This window comes from Solea senegalensis, linkage group LG6, assembly GCF_019176455.1.
Source record: "Solea senegalensis isolate Sse05_10M linkage group LG6, IFAPA_SoseM_1, whole genome shotgun sequence".
In the NCBI taxonomy this organism is placed as follows: Eukaryota; Metazoa; Chordata; class Actinopteri; order Pleuronectiformes; family Soleidae; genus Solea; species Solea senegalensis.
In genome coordinates, this window is record NC_058026.1 from 6,986,408 (window position 1) to 7,005,752 (window position 19,345).

The window sequence follows — 19,345 nt, forward strand, 5'->3', positions numbered from 1 at the left end:
CGTTAAAAACCAAGCATTTGACATTGTAAAACAGAGCATTCCAGTTGATGGTCAAACTACTTCACCAACAAACCAGTTTATTTATCTATTGTTGCTTTCCCAACTTATTTCATTCATTTTACATATTAGGCATCGAAGAACGTGACGCTCCATTTTCTTAAAGAGTAAATTATATCTATCTCTCTATAAATACATGTAAATCTATAATTCAGTATATTATAGTGTTAAACAAAGGATTATGCTTTATTTTAGGGCATTATGCCAGTTCTGTATAAAAACAAAAAAAAGGCAAAGACAAAAGAAAGAAAGAAAATCTATGGTCTGTTTAAGTGTTATTGTGATAAGATCTACGGTGAGGTCGTCCACACCTCATCCTTTATGTTGCTTTCAGGGTCAGGAGATGTTTTTATTTTGGAATAATAATACCTACTATTTAAAGAAAAAAAAATACAGCAACAAAAATTGTGACCAAAATATCAAAGTATATATGCACATATATACTTTATACTGTACAACAGTGTAGCCGTAGACATGTGTGTGTTCTGTGATATATGTTTTTCAAACGTTATGGTAACGTTCAACGATAAGATTGTGTACAAATGTATGTTTTTGATGTGTTTGATTTTAACCAATAATAAAAAATAAAGAAACTACTGGTAAAGTTAAAATTGCTCTGTTTTTTCTTCTTTGTAAATACACTTGCTTTCAGAAAAACAGTTTTGTCAGTATCAGAAAAACAGTACTAAAAAATTCTATTACAGAACTACGAAGTGACGACAGTCATGATTGGATGTCTTTTTGCTGCTTGTATTTGTAGTTCACAGTAAATCCATAGGGTGGCGGTATTGTTATTCATTGGAAAGACAGCGTAGAAAAACTCCGGAAGTGTTGTTATTTTTCCTTCATTTACGCTTTGTGAATCATGGTGTGTATATAAAAAAAAAACACATTATAAATCTCTTTAATAATAAATTGAACAAATATTTGTTGACTTTCGGTGAAATGAATCTACGTTCTCTGCAAAAAAAAAAAAAAAAGTATGGACGCTGCCTTCAAGTACTGTAGGAAACTTAATTGAGCACTTTGGTTCATCTGTAGATCTACGCCACAGAACATGAGTAGATAATACGTTTGGATGACAACTTTTATTAAAGATAAAACAACTTCCTAATTATCGAGTTGTGTTCATTAAATTGACCCGAGTAACAACGAATTGTCAGAGAGCATGTACGAAGTTGGACTTTGCGATGAGTCCGTGAACGCAACAGCACCCGTCCAACATGGCGGCGCAGCGCAGGAATTTAATGCAGAGCGTAAGTGAAAACTCAACAATTGATCACTTTTATTAACATGTTACGTTATAATTAAACAATAACCAGTGCGTGTCATTGTTTTCTTCATCTTTGTCCTTGTTTGTTGATGTTGTTTTATTTGATTTCACTTATTGTTTCGTGTCGTTCTGTGATGCCACTGCAAGCTAATTTTGGTAGAGCTTGTCAATAGGAATGCTAGCTGTTAGCTCTGTCAAAGTGATGCTATTTATCAGTGATTTATCTCTCATATTAAGCAGATATTATTTAACAAAATAAATGGAGAGCGTGATCAGCACCCATCTTACACTGACCGGCATGTCTTTGGCACCTGGTATGAGCCATGGGTGCGTTAGTGTGAGTGTGTAACTTAGCTAACTAGCCACATAGTAAACAAACACAGTGGTTGCAGATGATTAAGTTATTTGATTCAAGCTCAGCTTCCCAAACTTTAGAGGTTTTTAATCCCTAAAATTCAACACTTCCGAGGCCCACATGCATCTTCGTTTATAAGCAAGAGTGTTAAAGAAGATTCATAAAATTGAATACAAAATGATGTTGCACTTATTACTTATAAATCATCATTATCTCAAAAAAAGTTATTATTACCAATTTGTTCCACATAAAGACAACATTTATAATTGAAATATGATATGAGGCATATTTTTCTCTTAACAAGTAGCAAATATTAAAATTAATAAATGAAATAGGAGCTTTTTTATGTCCTTGTCTTAGGCCTACCTGCAATATCGCTGGCTCAGACTTTGAGAAGTATTGAGATGGTGTTGTGTTTCCCCTAAATTGTTCCTTTGAATTGTTATTTGTGCTTATTTCAGTAGTTTAAGGGAGAAGTTTGATATTAATTAGGCTGGCTGTATGTTGTTTTGTTGCCACTCACAACCTGGGGGGATGTGAATAATCAATATTGTTATTATTTATGTGTGTTATGTTCCTGATACTTTTATACAGTATTAACTGACAAAAGGTCTACTTATTCCAAATATTTGCTCACAGTACTGGGAATGACATCCAGGCAAAGGCAAAACAGAATCAAGGAGCTGTCATATGATGATGCATGCCAGTGCAAAGCAACAGATAGTAAAATAATATACAATCAAAAGCAGCAGTATACTTCTACTGCATGGTCAGTCTGTATGTAACAGCAATGTGGTAAATTAATACACATCTTCATTCTTCAAGCAAAATAATTACTTATTTGTTTGCGTTATTTATATGTGAATACATTTAACTATCTATCCTGTCGCTGATTTTGTCTTTTTATTTTTCTATTGGACAATTTGCATTTGTTCACAGTTCACAAGAGACTTTTGAGGGTGAGATATTTGGAGTGTGAAATTATACCCGTTTCCTGTCTCACTGTTAAAAATAATTGTAGTTTGATGAATGAAATACCTAGAAGACCATATTGTGAAACTATTAATTACTAAATATGGTCTTAATTTAAGCATGATCATATGGTGGATGCATAAGTAAATGAATAAATACGTTAATCGTGCACTAGTCATGGGGTACAACTTACCAATGCTTGTATCAATTCAGAATCGATATCACCTAGGGTGCAATGTGGAATATAGCCAATTGGTGGCAGCAGAGGTCAATTGATAACTGGTGCATATCTCAAAGAACATGCAATTCCCTTGCTGTTAGAAGTTAAGAAAGCAGCTTTTGTAGTAAATTCTTTATGGTGATTACTCAAAGAACCTGCTTCTGTAAAGTGAAAAGTGTTGTAAGAAACACCCAGGCCTACTAGTTGTACGAGTTACACCAGATAGGCTGCACAGATCACTACTTATGTGTTGGACTAAGGATTTCCCCCCCTATTCATGTTTCTCACCCTGACAGCATCAGAGTTGGACAGATGACCTGCCACTGTGCCAGATGTGTGGGGTTGGCACAGCCCCCAACTGTGTGTACAGCCCTGATGGTAAAGGAACCCAAGGTCATCCCAATGAGGATGCTCACCTCAGGTTCAGGTGAGCCGTGAATGAGAACAGTGACTTATTATCAACAGCTGCATCTCATTTATCACCGTCTTCACTTGGATCACCTTCTGCATATGAAAGTGATTAACGACTCCAGCGTTTCCTTTGAGTCCATGTGTCATAGCCCACCTACGTAAAATATATATTATCCTTATGTGGAGGCCATTCTAATGTCAAACGTTTGACTGACATATCTAGTCATGTTGCTGCAGGTACGGCTCAGGTAAAGGCAGACGTTCATTCCATTCATTATGACTAACACTCGAGTTGGAGCACACGTACTGTACAGGTGGCAGAAGAAAGTACACAGCTCAAATTTGAAGGTTTTATGTTTGCTTACTAGTTTAATTCAATTATTGTCCTGTTACTTTCTCCTGTGACCCATGTAGTTGTTCTAAAACGACACTCTTCTTTATGACAATGTTCTGAAACATCGCAGCTGAAGGGCGTTTTCTCACTGTAGTTCCGTCTTGAAGTGAAACCCTGAAAAAGCCCGATCTCTGTTGTGTTTTTCCCACCAAACAGAAGTGAGGACGGCTGTTTCCTGTACGGGGTTTTTAACGGTTACGATGGCAGCAGAGTGGCCAGCTTTGCCTCCCAGTGTCTGACAGCTGAACTGCTGCTGGGACAGCTGAAATCCAGTCACACAGACAATGATGTCCGAAGGATCCTCACTCAGGTCTGCATTTATTTTATATTTATGCTTACTGATAAAAAAACAAACATTTGTGGTAGAAAATTTATGGATTGACAGCAAAGCAAAGCATCTATTCAGGATGTTATACTGTTGTATACAGTGAAAAATACTGTGGTGTGCGGCCTAAAGCACTACTTTAGGCCTTATACAGAACTTCCTGTTCTACAAACATGTAAAAACGTGACACCTTCACCATTTTATTTGCAGTTTAATGACACAAACACCTTTAGCTATAGTCCTGCACTCTGCCTCCCTCTTTCTCTATCAGTGGTACCTGCAGCCTCACAGCAGGAGTCTTATCTTCTCTCTGTTCTTCTTCTCTATGGCCCCCTTTACACCTGGCATTAGAATGCGTTTACGTGCATTTACACCTGGTATTAACACGTGTCTCCAGTGTCAACATCAATTGTGCGTCTTGTGCAAAGATTTCCAGCAGCTGACTACAGCGTCGCATCCTGTGTGTCGCCATGTCAACGACAACAATAAAATGTTAGCGTATGGACTTGTTTTTGCTTATTGAAGCAGGGGAAGAAGTGGAAAATTGACGTATTTCCACCCACGTAGTTGTTGTAGGTGGAGCGGAGACCACTTCCCAAAGTGGTCTGGCAGATCTGCTAACCGTTAGTCAGAGGGTCTGTCAAGAGGATCTAAAAAGACACAACAAATTGAAAATAAACACTTGATTGTGCACACAAACAAATCTGTTGGTGTCAAAGTCTAGATATCGGTACCGTATCGGAAACATTTTTAATCAATAACCAGCCTTGGCACTAATACATGTTATTGTTGTCGCAGGCCTTCGATGTGGTGGAGAAGAGTTACTTTGAGACGATAGATGACGCTCTGGCAGAAAAGGCTCACCTGTCCAACTACGTCCTGCCGCATAATGAGGTAAACGCACACACACGCACGCACACACTTCACTTTGCAAAGCATGTTGACGGGTTAAGCTGAAAATTAAGACGGGGATTTCTCTGCTGGTTTCCATAGCAACCGTAGATTTGGGCATCAGCGTGAGCTAATTCTTAACCACCGGAGAATGAGCTTGTTATATTCAAAGTGGTTCATATGGTTCCATGAGCCTGTTTCATTAGATAAGCTTCTGTCAGTTTTCCCTTCGCTGGATCCAGCTCTCTTCTTTCTTTCTTCCTCCCTCCATCTTTTCCTCCCCAGTGTTCTAGCGGATGGTGTTGATATCGTGGTGCACTGCCAAAAACAAGTCTCTCTATGAGGAAAATGCAGGATTCATTAGGAACGCATTTCCCTCTCTTTGCACACTTTCTCTGGTTTTGTTTACCTGTTTCTTTCATCTCCACTATCTCACTCATCTCTTATCCTTTTTCATCTCACCTCCTGCTTGTTTCCTTTTTTCCCTCTCCCCCCGTTTCCTCTTCTTCCCACTTGCCTTTCATCTCATCCTCCCGCTCAACCCTCTTTTCTTTCACATCTCCTCTTTTATCTTTTCTCTCATTTCCTTTCCCTCCTCCAATTGAGTTTGTCGCCCTTTTTTGTCTCCTCCTCCTCCTTTCTCCTTCCTCCTCAACCACTTCATGTTCTTGACTAACCTTACTCACCTTACTCCCACTTTCTCCTTCCCTTCCCTCCTCCAGGAGCGGCTGAAGGAGCTGGAGCTGGAGGTGTCGGGAGGAGCTACGGCTGCGGTGGCGCTCATCCTTAACAACAAGCTCTACATTGCTAATCTCGGTATGAAAACACACACCAAGTCACACAGTGTCGCCAAAATACCCCGTCTCTTATTAGTAGACTTAATAATGAGATTTACATGACACTTCCTCAGCCTTAAGCTCTCGAATTTCAGTACTTGCTTTAAGCCAGCAGATGGCAGGCTTTAAATAGAGTTGGATTTGTTGTTTGCTCTCTCTTTCAAGCCAGGATGAATTCATGTGAGCAGGAGCAGAGGCCACAGACACGGCTTAAGCCTTGTGGTTGAGTTCACACAGGCATTTCACAATATTATTTCAAATTCACTTCATTAAATCAAGTCGAGGTGAACACAAAAGAAACTAAGGGCCATTGGGCCAAACCTCATTCATATGGATTATCTCATTTTTTGAGGTGTGTGTGTGTGTAGTACATGCATTTGTTGGATGGTTGTGCTGATTCTTTTTTATCCTTCATGTTTTTAATTCACTTCACTTGCCTTATTATTCCAATCATGCACTTCATGGCTGTAAATATTTCACAGTCAAGCTATTTGAGCTCATTTCATTTATGAAAGGTGCTACACAGTTATATATTATATATATATTAGTGTTATGATTGTTATTATATTATTATATTATATATATATATCATATTATGTTATATTATGACTAAATACTGTTCACCAAAGTTATACCATGAACCATGTTAATTACAGATCAACATGGCTGTGATCTTCCAGTTAGCAAGCACTGACATTGATCTTTAAAACACACATATTCATGATTTCTATCTATATTTTTGTTGTATATTTATGTCTAATTTCTGATAGTGGGAGAATCCTTTAGAAGCTGATACATCTACTCATCTGGCCCTTGATATAGATATTTTCCAACAACTTTCTAAAACTTTTAAAACACAATTCAAGGTCTTCTATGTCACAGAGTCATTTACTAAAAAGGAGGGCAACAGCAGCTACAGAACAATACTCTTTGTGCTGTTGGTGATAGAGTGTCAGTGTGTTGCTCAAGGTCACATCCCCAAGGGTGGATTACACAGGGTCATTTGGTGAGGCCATTCAAAGCGACCGCTATCTCTATTCCTATTTTAGAGATAATGTTTATATGATGAGAAGAAATGAAGAATTAGTACAATTTGTGAAAGTGTCGGACCAAAATGATTTAATGATTTAAAGAGCATGACAATAATGTGACTCATAAGACCAGGATTTTCAAATCTGACTTTATTTTAAAAAGTGGGAGACCACAGACACAATGAACTTCGAAACCGGTTTTCAATGTTTTAATCCTGAGAAGGCACAGACTTGACAAAACGGGCCTGATTTAATATGACTTCAGAACATAAACAGACATCTGTAGCTTGTACAAGTTACGGTTTCTAAACTAAAGTACTCAACGTCCGGTTCCACCTGCTCTCATCGGTACTGTACTGCGGGGGTTCAGTCGTAAATATTGAACATGTTTAATGCTCACAAGTTGAAGTAGGAGAGACTCTGATGCGTCTGACGACGTTAAAATTGCGTCTGGTATAAGCCCTCACGCTACAGGATAATTTGGCAAGATAATCTGTTCAAATCAGCCTCTGGGGCAGCCTTTAGTCATAAGAAATAAATGGAAAAATAAATATTTAATATGTAATAATAATGTGTTTGGGTGCAGTCTCTGGGAGTGACTTGTCTAGACTGTGTTATTCAGCTCAATACAAATAATACAAAAACCATGCACCATAATCTAAGTTATTTTGACCACAAAATGATGATTAGCCATGGTTCAGATGCGGAGCCTGAACCAAAATGAGTGGGAGTGTCACACGACGAAATGCCTCACCAGAAAACACATGTTTTACATCCCCTGTGCAGAAAATTTGTTTCCGTTAAAAAAAGGCTGAGGCTTTCGGGACAGATGTTGGAACCATTTTTGACTGTTGATTCAAAACAAACCTACAGCATTAGTCATTGTTTTTGACCCTCGCAAACAACAGCTGCAGGGGTGGTGGTGCGATGACTCGCGCTGAGTGTATGTTTGTGTAAAACTCCATAAAAACCCCGTGTTAAAACAGGTTCAGCGTTGTTGAACAGCACACTCATTTCATTGTTGTTGAATTCTTTGGCAGAAATGCAAATTCCTGGATCATTTCCAGTGGAAAGATATTGGACACATTCATCTTCCGGCATTTAAATGAGTATTTGTTGTGAACTTTGCTTTTTACAGCTATAGGGATATCACTGTTGCTGTTTTTTTTTTTTTGTTTTTGTTTTTACAATTCAATTCAATTTTATTTGTATAGCGCTGAATCACAACATACATTATCTCAAGGCAGATATACAACAATTGTATCAAGTGATATGTTTAGACAGGACAATAGAATAGAACTACAATGTTATTTATACAAGCAGCAGCAGAGATTGTTGATACAAATTATCCTGACATCAACAACCACCGTAAACATCCATTCATTCATTGTCTACCGCTTTACCCTCACTGTTGTAGAAACTCTCTGCTGATTGTTCCCTCCTTGCTTCCCCTCTTCTGGCCATGTGCATTCGTTTTCACTTCTTCTTCTGTGTTTTTTTTAAATTGTCTGCATTCAAAAAAAAGAAAAAAGCCGGTCTGATGTGGCCTCCGCTCGGTTTCCTCTTCCTTGCTGCCTCTGGTTTTCTCTTCTGCTTCTTTTCTAAAATAATGCTCTCGCTGCCTCGATCTAACAGCTTGTACCTGGCTAGGGGGCGTGTGCGTGTGTGTGTAGTGCCGTGAAGCAATTTGTGTTTCTCGCGAGATTCCTGAATTTGCGTTTTTTTCCACTAACAGACGATAGGGGTAGTGGATACGTCCCCCAATCTCCCCGCAACAAGACATTTAACCATCACAGTGATTCTGAAGCTGTTAAATCAGGGTAAACAAACTGCATAGTTCAGCTTTAATGACAGCAGAACAACCACTCACAACAGGAAATGTCATTTATTCTTTTGGCAGGTTTACCCCGTTAATCCCATGTAAATGTTAGTGTGGAAAACTATGTATATCATGTCTTACATTCCCACTTGAAATGGAAAAGATGCATCTGTCGTTTATAATTTCACGCGGCAGCCTTCACACCTCGGACAATTCAAATGAGGAACATGAAATGAGAGTGTGGGAGACAGATACTCACAGAAAACCCCCAGGAGCCACAGTCCTTTTAAGGCATCGCTTCTTAGGAATCATCAAAGTTGACCGGACTGCAGCTGCTGTAGATGAGATGACGCTTGTAAGTCTTCCTCGTCCTGTTATGCCACAATTTATGCTGCAAACATTGTCAGGAAAGTAAAAATGATCTAACTAAGACATTACAGCTTACTTTAAGCTATAATTACCAGTAACAAATTGACTAAAACAATGGTTTATGCTCCTCCTGCATCTTAGGATATATAATACAGAAGTGAGATTCACCATCACTGGTTGGTGTGTGTGCAAATGTAAGAAATTATGTGATATAAATGATTAAAATCAGCTTAATCAAGTAAGGGAAGTAAATTCCCTTGCTTGTGATAGGTGGTGCACCTTTACAGGCTAGTTTTAAGAATTCTAGCCAGGCAAAACCCCCATTACCCCCATTTCTCAGATTATTGTTTCTTAAAACAAGAACATTTACATCAATTTAAGAATATATGGCTTGTTTTCTAGTAGTTGCAGTGTAGCTGTATTTCCTAAATCCACATGCTCCAGATGTGGATTTTCATTTCCAAGGACATGGCACGGAGATAAAACAGGGTTTGGGGTGGGGGGGCTGGGGTGAAGCAATTAGTACTGGGTAGAAAGCGGGACTGTTCTCCACACTCTGTGAGGGGGTCAAGAGTTCAAAGTTGACAGAACATGAATCCCACAGAGGTTTAAACATCAGCATAAGTGTGCTCTAAAAAGCACTGGCAGCTGCGTGCTGATGTGAAATGGATTTGACAGTTAAGGTCGTATGACCCATAATTTGATATGCTGTGTGTGTGTGTGTGTGTGTCTTCCTGCAGTTATCAGGACCAATTTGGCTTTAAAACACTCACTGAGATGACATCATGGCTCGTCCTCTGAGCGTCAAACAGCTGTTTTACGTGGCGATACTTGGTTTTAGGGTTAGAGTCGAGTTGAGCTTATGGTTGTTTAAGTCCTAAGTTATGCAGCTTTTCACAATAAAATAGGATTCCATTAGTTCTTGTCATAAAAATAATAATAATGCTTGTTACCCCCACATGAATGACAGATGTACAACTCCTTAAACTAGAGGGCAGCAACTGGTGGCCTGTGGGCCAAAACTGGTCTGCCGGCATTTATATCCGGCCCTGTAGATGAAACAACAAACAAACAACAAAGTCATGCAAAATTCTTTTATTCTGAAAAAAGATTAACCGAGTCAAAGGCACTCGTAACAGTCTTTTAAACCAACACAATTCTTAAATTATTTTAAGGGTGATTTAAGGGTAAATGCTGTTACAGATTTTTGTGGAAACCTTTACGCTCATGCTCCATGTTCCCTGTGGTTCCAGGTACCAACAGGGTGCTGCTGTGCAAATCCAGCAGCGATGGCCAGAACCAGGTTCTCCAGATCGGCCGACCGCACAGCACCGACAACGAGGATGAGCTGCAGAGACTGGCCGCTCTGGGTGAGACGCAGATACATGTTTATAAAGAATTAACAACCAAAAATACGTCGATTCATTTGACAGAAGTATTAGGACCTCATTTTTTAAAAATAACTTAGACCACAAAGCTCCTGTTAGTGGACAGTTAGCATAATCAGACAATATTCATTTACGTTCTTATATTTCTGATATTAAACATGGAAGAAAACTGTATAATGTGAATGTGTATAATGTAACCATGAGAGTCTTTCTTCAAATAGACAATTTATGGGTTAAAAGAAGATATTGTACATATTCCTATAAGGGAATATGTACAATATCACGCCTGGCGACGGGGACAAACGGGTTAATTGTCCCAGGCCCATGATAAAGGGCCCTCCAACCAATCAATTAACGCCATTAATAATTGTTCAAAATAGGCCTATTTGTGGAAAAACACATGTAATACTTGAGTTGCATAAAACTCTTTTTCTCCCCCTTTTTGTCCTTGAAATAGTGGTCAAGAACACCCCCACCCCAACTCAAAAATGGTTTGTTCCACTGATACCGCTTTTGACTTTGTTTGAGTTAATTTTTGCCCGTCAGAAAGTCCAGTGCGCGGAACTAAAACTAAAATGATCGAATGAACCTATCACTCTCAAAACGATAGGGACTGGGTGATAATATATAGCAGCTCCATAAAAGGCCTTGTTTTGCTTACTCTTATATTTATACACTTAGTGCTTTTCTCCTATGACGTAGAGGAAAAAGTCAACTCGTGCAATAAATTCCAGAGATGGGATGTACAGAGAAGGAGAGCATGAGGAGGGGGGGGAGAAAGGAGGAGGAGGAGACAGAACCCTGTTTTTAAATGGTAAATATTAATTTCCTGCTCGTCTCAGCATGCCGCAGGTTGGGGGGGCCCATCTAAGATTATCTCGTCCTGAGCATAGCCAAGACTGTCAGCTGGCCTGTTCCACATTCTTCTTGCCAATGCACGGCCCTAAATCTAACTGATAAATATACACGTATCTCAGTTGCACCGGTACAAATCCATTTATTAAAGTAGACAACTTTAAGTACATTCAGACACACCTTATACCTGGCAACAGAGAGAGACGGCCATTAGTGCAGATTAGCTGGCACAGAGACACACACTCTGTCTCTCTCTCTCTGGGTCATTCGTCCATGGTAAATAGCCGAGCTAATGGTCCAGTAATGAAGGGTGGCCTACGTCACAGAAAATACATACATTGTGATTAGCCCCTGCAGAAGAAGCATCGCTTTGCAGCCTGGCACCTGCAATAAATATAACGTGGAATTGGCTGCATTGATTTTTTTTTTTACCAAACTTTGATGCCGCACCATTAGACGAGGAGGCAGAGCTCCGTCTCTGTTTGTTCTCTCGCTCCTTCTCTCCATCTCTGCCAGTTGGGAGTCACGTAATTGCTCTGTTTTTCAGGCCTCTCTCTCCCTCTCCCTCTGAATGATTTAAATGAAATGGAAGTCATTCCATTAACCGAGCAGAAGGTGACCTGTCCCCCCATATTTTCATCCGCCCGCACACAGACACATGCACCCCTCCACCCCTCCACCTCCTGCTTCTACTCATTGCATATGTCTTGTTCCTCTGGAGATCATTTGGTCTGTTGGCTTTATGTTAACTTGTATTTTATTTCCTTAGTTGCCCTGGCTTTTGTGAATTTGTTAGAATAAAGCTCAGCCTGCACTGCAGCATTTGGAGTTGCTTTTGGGGCCGTTTTCTGTGGTTCAAGAACTTCTTAAAACGTGTTTATGGATTTTCAAACCCACAAAGAAAAGGGTTGTTTACATTTCATTCCATTTTCCATTGTCTCCCCTCCTCTCTAGGTGTGGATTCGGCGCGTGTGAGGCAGGCGGGACAGATTGTGGGAAAGAGTAGCACCAGGAGACTGGGGGACTACCGGGTCAAATTGAACTACAATGAAATCGACCTGCTCAGGTGAAGCCACAGTTCACACAGATGCCACAAATAAGCATCGTATAGACACTCCCCCAATATCCTAAACTCCTCCTGTATTTTATCTGTGGACATGAGGGGTGGGAATCAACAGAGATACAATGTCATCAAGATACGATATTATCAGGATATTACGATATCATATAGTGTCTTTGTCAGCATCTGTTTCATCCAATAAAATTACAGATTAAAGGTTTATTCACCCCCGCTATAAACATTTTTATTTTCACAAAATAGAACACAGACTGATAGCACAAAGTCAAACTAGTCATGCCAATATAATCATGATTTTCACCTAACTGTTTCCATTTGTATTTCAGCCTTCATTTTGCATTTTGAACAGTAAAATTTATGTTTTTTTTCTAATTTAAAAAAAGGGAATGTTTATTTGTGAAATCAGTTAAAAAAATTGTGCTACAAATCGATACCTGGTGTCTCAATATTTCGCTATATCAAATATATCGCTATACACACCCCCTAGTGGACATGTTGTTACACTGTAACTGTGTGCAAAAGTCTTATTATCGACTGGTATTTTGAACAATGACTCGCCCGACATAGATTTGTGTCCATGTCTCTTAGTTCCAACCTCCGACTTCCAATGTAAATGGAACGCACCGTTGATTCCAAAGCAACTCGGGGATGAAACTCAGCGATCAAGTGTCAGCCGAGCGTTCCCGCGTACTGCGGGTTGCAGTATTTCAGGGGCAGCTAATGGAACACATTTATTACAAATCTCTCTAGACCTGTGTATGTATGTGTGTGCGCGCCCAGGGACAATGCAGGCTTTAATATCAGATGTGACTCTGTTCCAGCTCTCACATTAACCACAGCTGAGTCTCATGAAATCCTAGGACCCGCCCCCTCCCCTCTCATTTCCTGTCTGTTGTTTAAGCCGAGTGCATCCATCTCATATATCTAATAGTCCTCATTGTGAAGATGCTTAATGAAACACAATACTGTAGAATATATACAATTTCATCCTTAAAGCCATCAAAGAGAGTGCAGGAAATTTGCCACATTGACCAATGCTGCAGATCCATGTGCATAACCAGATGTATTCAATTCATGTCAGGTGAAGTAAGAGCATGTCTCTGTTCTTCTCTCGCTGTCTTGTCTCCTCCACACTGTCTTTACCACTTCCTTCATTTATCTACTCATCTAATCGTCTCGTCTTCCTCCACCATCAGCGCGGCCAAGACTAAGCCAATCATCGCAGAGCCGGAGATTCATGGCAGCCAGTCTTTGGACAGCGTGTCGGGCTTTCTGTTGCTCATGTCAGAAGGTCTCATCAATGCCCTGGAGTCCGCCCACGGCCCCGAACAGGCCAATCAGGTTAGCCCACATTCATCCAGGCCAAACCACATTACTATCTCACATATGAGGCAGACGATCATAAATACCAGTTACAGAAAGTTAAAAACAATATGCACCAAACAAAGTAGGGGTGGGAATCACAGGGTGCCTCACGATACATGGTCCACAATACCAATAATATCACAATACGACAGTTCTGTGATCGTCAGTGTATTGCAAGAAAATTTACAAGTGCAGCATCTCTCTATTTATTCACAACATAGAGAACAAAGTGCATAAAGTCTATGTATTTAACGTGGGTGGAGCATCTCTTAGCGCAGCTTTCTTTGCCATTATACTGCTGTAAACTCCCCTCTTTTTCAGCCGGGTAACTTCCGCCCAAGTTTCCCTCATTCATTTGAGAGTGAAACTGACAGGGACTGTTTACTTTAGAGCCCCATTACACAAGGAAGGACGACGATATGTCACCAAATCGATATTTTGACCCACCCCAAACACTTACAGCTGGGAAGGAGCTAGAAAAACGAATCTCCCCCCTTCTTACTTGCTATTACATGCGTAAAAGTATAAATATACACAAGTAGTAATGTTTCCATTAAGTATCGGTTTACTTGAATCCATACATATTTTACAAAAGAGACATCACAGCTCTTAATATGGCTTCAACGGTTTCTCCGTCAGTGTTATTTTCAGTTGCAATTAGTAGCTCTAACACAAGTATAAGGATAAATGAGAATATCCTGTCATTAATCAATAATAGAGAATCGGGGAAAGACACCTCTTCTTTAATGGTTTAAAGAGGAATCATCATTATGCAACACTTGACCCTGGTCGTTTTGTTTTATGTCTGCACCTATTTTTCTATTTCTCTTCTATGTTATTAACTACTTACTGCATCTGTTTTACTTATCATTTTCCTCCTTTTTGTTGATGTCATCCATCTGTTACTCTTCTCTATCCACATCAGTCCGGATGTCTGTCTGTCCCCGTCCTCTTCATCGTTCTTCCTCTCGCCGCCGACATCAGTATAGCTTCCTCTGACTCCTCGCCTCCTCGTCTGTCACTGTAGGAAATAGTTGCCATGGTAGCAGCAGAGCTGGCCCAGCAGAACAGCCTGGAGGCAGTGGCTCAGTCGGTGGTGGAGCGCGTCAAGAGGCTGCACCACGACGTCTACGTGTCCGGCCGTCAGAGGGCGACCTACTGTTCCCGGCACGAGGACATGACTCTGCTCATCCGCACGCTCAACTACCCGCTGGCTGACGGAGCGCTGACGCCCACACAGGGTAAAATCAGCTCACGCATCACACATGTATGGACTGACCTCCACACCGACTACACCGACGCCAGTGCTCCTCATTCATTTATGACTTTATAAAACGTGTTATTTGGTTTCCGGCTCGTAACCTTTTGGAAGAAAGTCAACCGCTAGCTCGTCGTCATAGGTCAAATCATTTTATGAGCTGTTTTCGGCCATATTTTCTTGCAGCATAAATACCATACACTTTTCTACTCTTTGAAACGGGGGTTGGCAAGTTCGTCTAATCTAAACAATCTTGCCACTGACTGTTGCTAATGCCTTAAAATGTCTTCAGTCAGAGACAAAAACCCACATCTGTGAGCTGTCTTAAGCTAATAATAGTCACCTGGTGATAATGTGGACATTCTTTAATCACCAACTTGTTACGAAGACTCTTTTAAGGACACAAATGCTAAGGAAAAAATGTCCAACAAAATGCTCTCGTCAATGAATTATAGTTTAGTACTGTTAATAATTTTAATTTATTTACAATTTGGAACTTGGCTATCCATTATAGTCATTATTTGTGTTTTTCAAACCAAACCATATGTCGGTGAACACAATCTCTTTGAATAAGACTGAATTCTGGGTGAAATTCTGACCTCTGATTTAAAAGTAAGCAGTATTTAAACATTTGAGGCGGTCATTGGCCACTTTTTTTTTTTCATGAACTGAAACATATGAGAAAATCCGGGGTTAGACATTTATAGTTAAAGGTACATGTGCTTTATTGATCACAGTTAAATAAAATGTCTGATTAAGGTAAGGTAAACATATACTGTACAGAGAGCAAATACAAGAGCACCTTTGCATACCTTTTATAAATACATTTTCTGCCCCCTTATTTTTCTCTCAGGTGGTCGTATCTACCCCGTGTCTGTGCCCTACTCCAACAGCCAGAGCACCAGTAAAACCAGTGTCACCCTCTCACTGGTCATGCCCTCCCAAGGTACGCTCACCAATGGAACCAACACTGCCTCCACCTTAGAGGAAGGCACTCCCACACCAGGGTGAGTTTGATTTGTTTGTTCACGATGTTTGTTTTCCTCTCGCCTTTCCAGTATGCATGTTTGAATGAGCCAGATTTCTTTTCTTTATCGTCTCTGGATAACATTTATGTTTTTGAATCATCGACTTTAAGATTTTCACTCTTCCATGCCCCGCCTCTGAACACACACTATATGGACAGAAGTATTTGGCCACCACACCTGTTAAGTATTGAGTTCAGGTGTTGCAATCAGGCTTTGGTTCTAGATCCCTTATAAGACATTTTGGACAATGCTATGCTGACCTCATTGATGCTCTACAGAATGAATGGACACACATTTCTATAGAAACACTTCTTGAGGAAAGAAGTGTGGAAGCTGTTATAGCTGCTAACTCCATATTGAAGTACTGTATATGTATTTGAATACGTCACTACAGTACTGTTGTTGTAATGTTCAGGCGTCCGAATACTTTTGTCCGTATAGTGTACATGTTGCACGTCCTGCTGCTATTTATTCTGCCTCAGTTCTTTCCACCCTTACTGATAAGCTATTGTCGGGGGTATTTTTGATAGCGCTCCCATCACACGCTTGCTATTTGTTTTATGTTTATTTGATTTTTCACTTCCCCGTGTGCCTCCACTGAGCTTTGTTTTTTTTGTTTTTTTTACTCTCCCATTGTTCGACCATGAGTTCTGCACATGAAGTGTGGATTCATTTCACAGTATTGACGGGGACAATTGATCTAGTTCAGCTATGAACTAAGAAAAGTATGTCAGTATTGAATTTTCCCCTTAAGCACAATGTATATGTATATCATATCCATTTGTGGCTGTATGGAGATGTAATTACAGCTGCATCTTTTTACTGTGGTTTACTGTGTTCGGCCGAAAACAAATAACACATTCTTGCTTCAACATCTACGTTAAAAGAATGAATAGCCCCATTTTCTTACCTACACAGGCAGCTGTCGTACTATTGTACATCACAGCCAGGTGTCTTGAAATGTTACACCTGACCTCACCCACTTTATTTTATTCAGAGAGGGTTGTGGTAATGGTAAGAAGTCCATGACCCCATTCACACATGGCATTCAAATCCTTCCTAAGTGATCCAGTTACATGCGGACAGGTCTGAACACACCCAAAGCTGATCACAGGCTGCTACCTTCTTGACTTTTATGAGCATTAGCACCCTCTCCAAAATACTATGTCAGTTTCACTGCAGAAGAGACACTAAATGACCTCTGCCGTTGGGCACAGGGGAAAAATGTACATATATCGTATCGGTTATCAGTCCAAGCACTACTCTTATTGTGATATAAGTATTTTTATTTCATGTTACAGCAGCACGAGTAGTGCTTTTGTTCACTCGGCGCTTCCGGACTCTCTTTTCCCGTGGTCATTCACGCAGATGCACTAACACACTTGACAGTCATACTCAATAAAACCCTTTTTATTCTCATGAATAGAAATGAAATTTATGAGTGTTTACACACAGCCCAAAGTACCACGGAACAGCGGTAATCTGCTGTAGTGTGATAGTAATATGACTGAGCAAGATTAACGTAAAGTGACATAATTTGTAGCTGCAGATTGAGGTTTTGCTGCATGTGCACATTCGCCTCCACCTTAGTTGTCCCCCACGCTCAGTCTGCAAGGATTACTTTCACTATCTCGTCTCCCTGAAGGACTCTGTCACTCTGTGTCTGTCTGTCGCTCACTGTCAGACTCAAATCTTCATTTCTCTTCCTCATGGTCCCCGACTTGCCAATATCCATCCTGTGTCCTACGCTGTCTTCCTGTCTGTCCTCTCGCTGCTCCTTTAGCATGTATCAGCCTGCTTCCTGCCAAACCTCCGGTGACATCCTGCAGCCCATCATTGAACTCCCCTTTTCCCCTCTTCTTCCTCTCTCCCCCCTTCCTCCTCTCTCCCTCTCCACCTCCCTCTTCTCCCTCTCTACCACCCCTGCTCCTCCACGCCCTCTCCCGTTCTCCACCTCTCTCCTCTGCCTGTCTGCCCACCTGTCTGCGGACATCTGCCCCGCCGGCACTTCTTCATCCTCAATTCCGACCCTCATACCCGTCTCCTCCCCGCCCTCCACCCTCCCCAACCACCCGCCTTTCTCCTCCACTCTCCCCAGCAGTCAGAGCCCGACAGCAACACTCCAGTCCACCAACACCCAGACGCAGAGCTCCAGCTCCAGCTCGGGAGATGGAAGCCTGTTCCGCCAGAGAGGCAGTCAGGCAGCTCAGCCCGATGAGACGGGCAGAGTTCCACCCTATGTGGACTTCACTCAGTTTTACGAGCTGTGGAGCAATGACCACTGTGACGGCCAGAGCACCCAGGGAGGACTGGGACCCCAGTGATGAGGAGGAAGAGGGTGTTCTGGCAGCAAGGAGGCATGTGGACTGTGATGGAGCAGAGACTATAAGAGGTGGTTGGGGGCGTTTTCATGTATCATAACTAGAGCTTAGTGACCCAAAGGACACGTGGAGAGTGGGACAGCACCATTGTGAAATCAAACGTTCTTTCTCTCCTAAAAGAGAAAAGGAAAAATGATCTTCTGTAATAAATGCTGGTGGTTGTGAATATATGTAATCCTGACTGTAGCTCTTTTTCTGTCCCATGTAAAAAAAAAAGTAATTATATATGTAGGAATTTGTAGAGGTGAGGAAAATGACATCCTGTAAGGCCATGTGATGGGAGAAAATAATGTGTTTGAAAGTATTTTTTATATGTAATGAAATATATATCGCTGAAACGACTCGGTTAACTCTGGACTTGTTTTTATGGCGCTGAAATATCAACATTTTTGACGAAACAAGGCTGCGATCTTTGACGTGAACGTTGACGACAGGTGGTCATGGAAGATGTATTTTAATTGCACGTGTAAAAATTCTAGTTTCAGTCTCAATGACGCAGGTCATTGTGCCTGTGCAAAGCACCCTGTCATTATTTGTTTCACATTAAGAGACATTCCAGGGAATGCTGAGTATTTCTGCTGTTTCCTTTTGGGAGGAACGGCGCGGCTTTAAAGTTTGTCTGCAATAATGTGAACCATCAAGTTAGGGCCAATTCCACTCTAACTTGACTCGCCTTACGGGTTTTTGTTAAGCTAAGTGGAATCTCATTTCCATCACTACCCTACAGAGTTTTTTTTCTTTTTGTGATCGATCGGAAATGATCAGAAACGCAAGTGTATTTTCCGGCGGTGGTATGAACGGTCGCTGAATGTATCTCATCCCTGGACAATTGGACTATTTACTCTGTACTACCCCCACAATTGCTCGATTATTTTCGCATAGAGCATACACAGGTATTCAGAAGTAAGACTGAAGTTGCATGTAGCCACCAGATAGTGACTCATTGAAATGGAAGGCTTTACTACCCCACTTGATTTATTATTATCATTATTATTATTATTATTTTTATTATTATTGTTGTTGTTATCATCATCATTAT

The 19,345-nt window shown here is 40.7% G+C and overlaps 1 protein-coding gene across 2 annotated transcripts; it reads left to right on the top strand.

The window, feature by feature from the left end:
* The first annotated feature begins 1,232 nt into the window (after positions 1–1,232).
* tab1 (TGF-beta activated kinase 1/MAP3K7 binding protein 1) lies at positions 1,233–18,647 on the top strand. Of its 2 annotated transcripts, none has more exons than XM_044028445.1 (11): positions 1,233–1,313; positions 3,174–3,304; positions 3,839–3,992; positions 4,806–4,901; positions 5,621–5,714; positions 10,207–10,323; positions 12,151–12,262; positions 13,471–13,615; positions 14,667–14,880; positions 15,751–15,904; positions 18,024–18,647. In XM_044028445.1, the coding sequence occupies exons 1-11, from the start codon at positions 1,281–1,283 to the stop codon at positions 18,247–18,249; spliced, it is 1,476 nt and encodes a 491-aa protein (XP_043884380.1). In that variant the 5' UTR covers positions 1,233–1,280; the 3' UTR covers positions 18,250–18,647. The 2 variants fall into 2 exon arrangements, with proteins under 2 accessions (XP_043884380.1, XP_043884381.1); XM_044028446.1 differs by having other exon boundaries at positions 18,027–18,647.
* Positions 18,648–19,345: the final 698 nt, after the last annotated feature.

Excerpts from the sequence above, each read along its gene's own strand:
- tab1 (XM_044028445.1), top strand. The coding sequence starts at position 1,281 with ATGGCGGCGCAGCGCAGGAATTTAATGCAGAGC. Across the intron at positions 10,324-12,150 it reads GCAGAGACTGGCCGCTCTGG|GTGTGGATTCGGCGCGTGTG; the intron begins GTGAGACGCAGA and ends CCTCCTCTCTAG. Across the intron at positions 12,263-13,470 it reads AATGAAATCGACCTGCTCAG|CGCGGCCAAGACTAAGCCAA; the intron begins GTGAAGCCACAG and ends CTCCACCATCAG.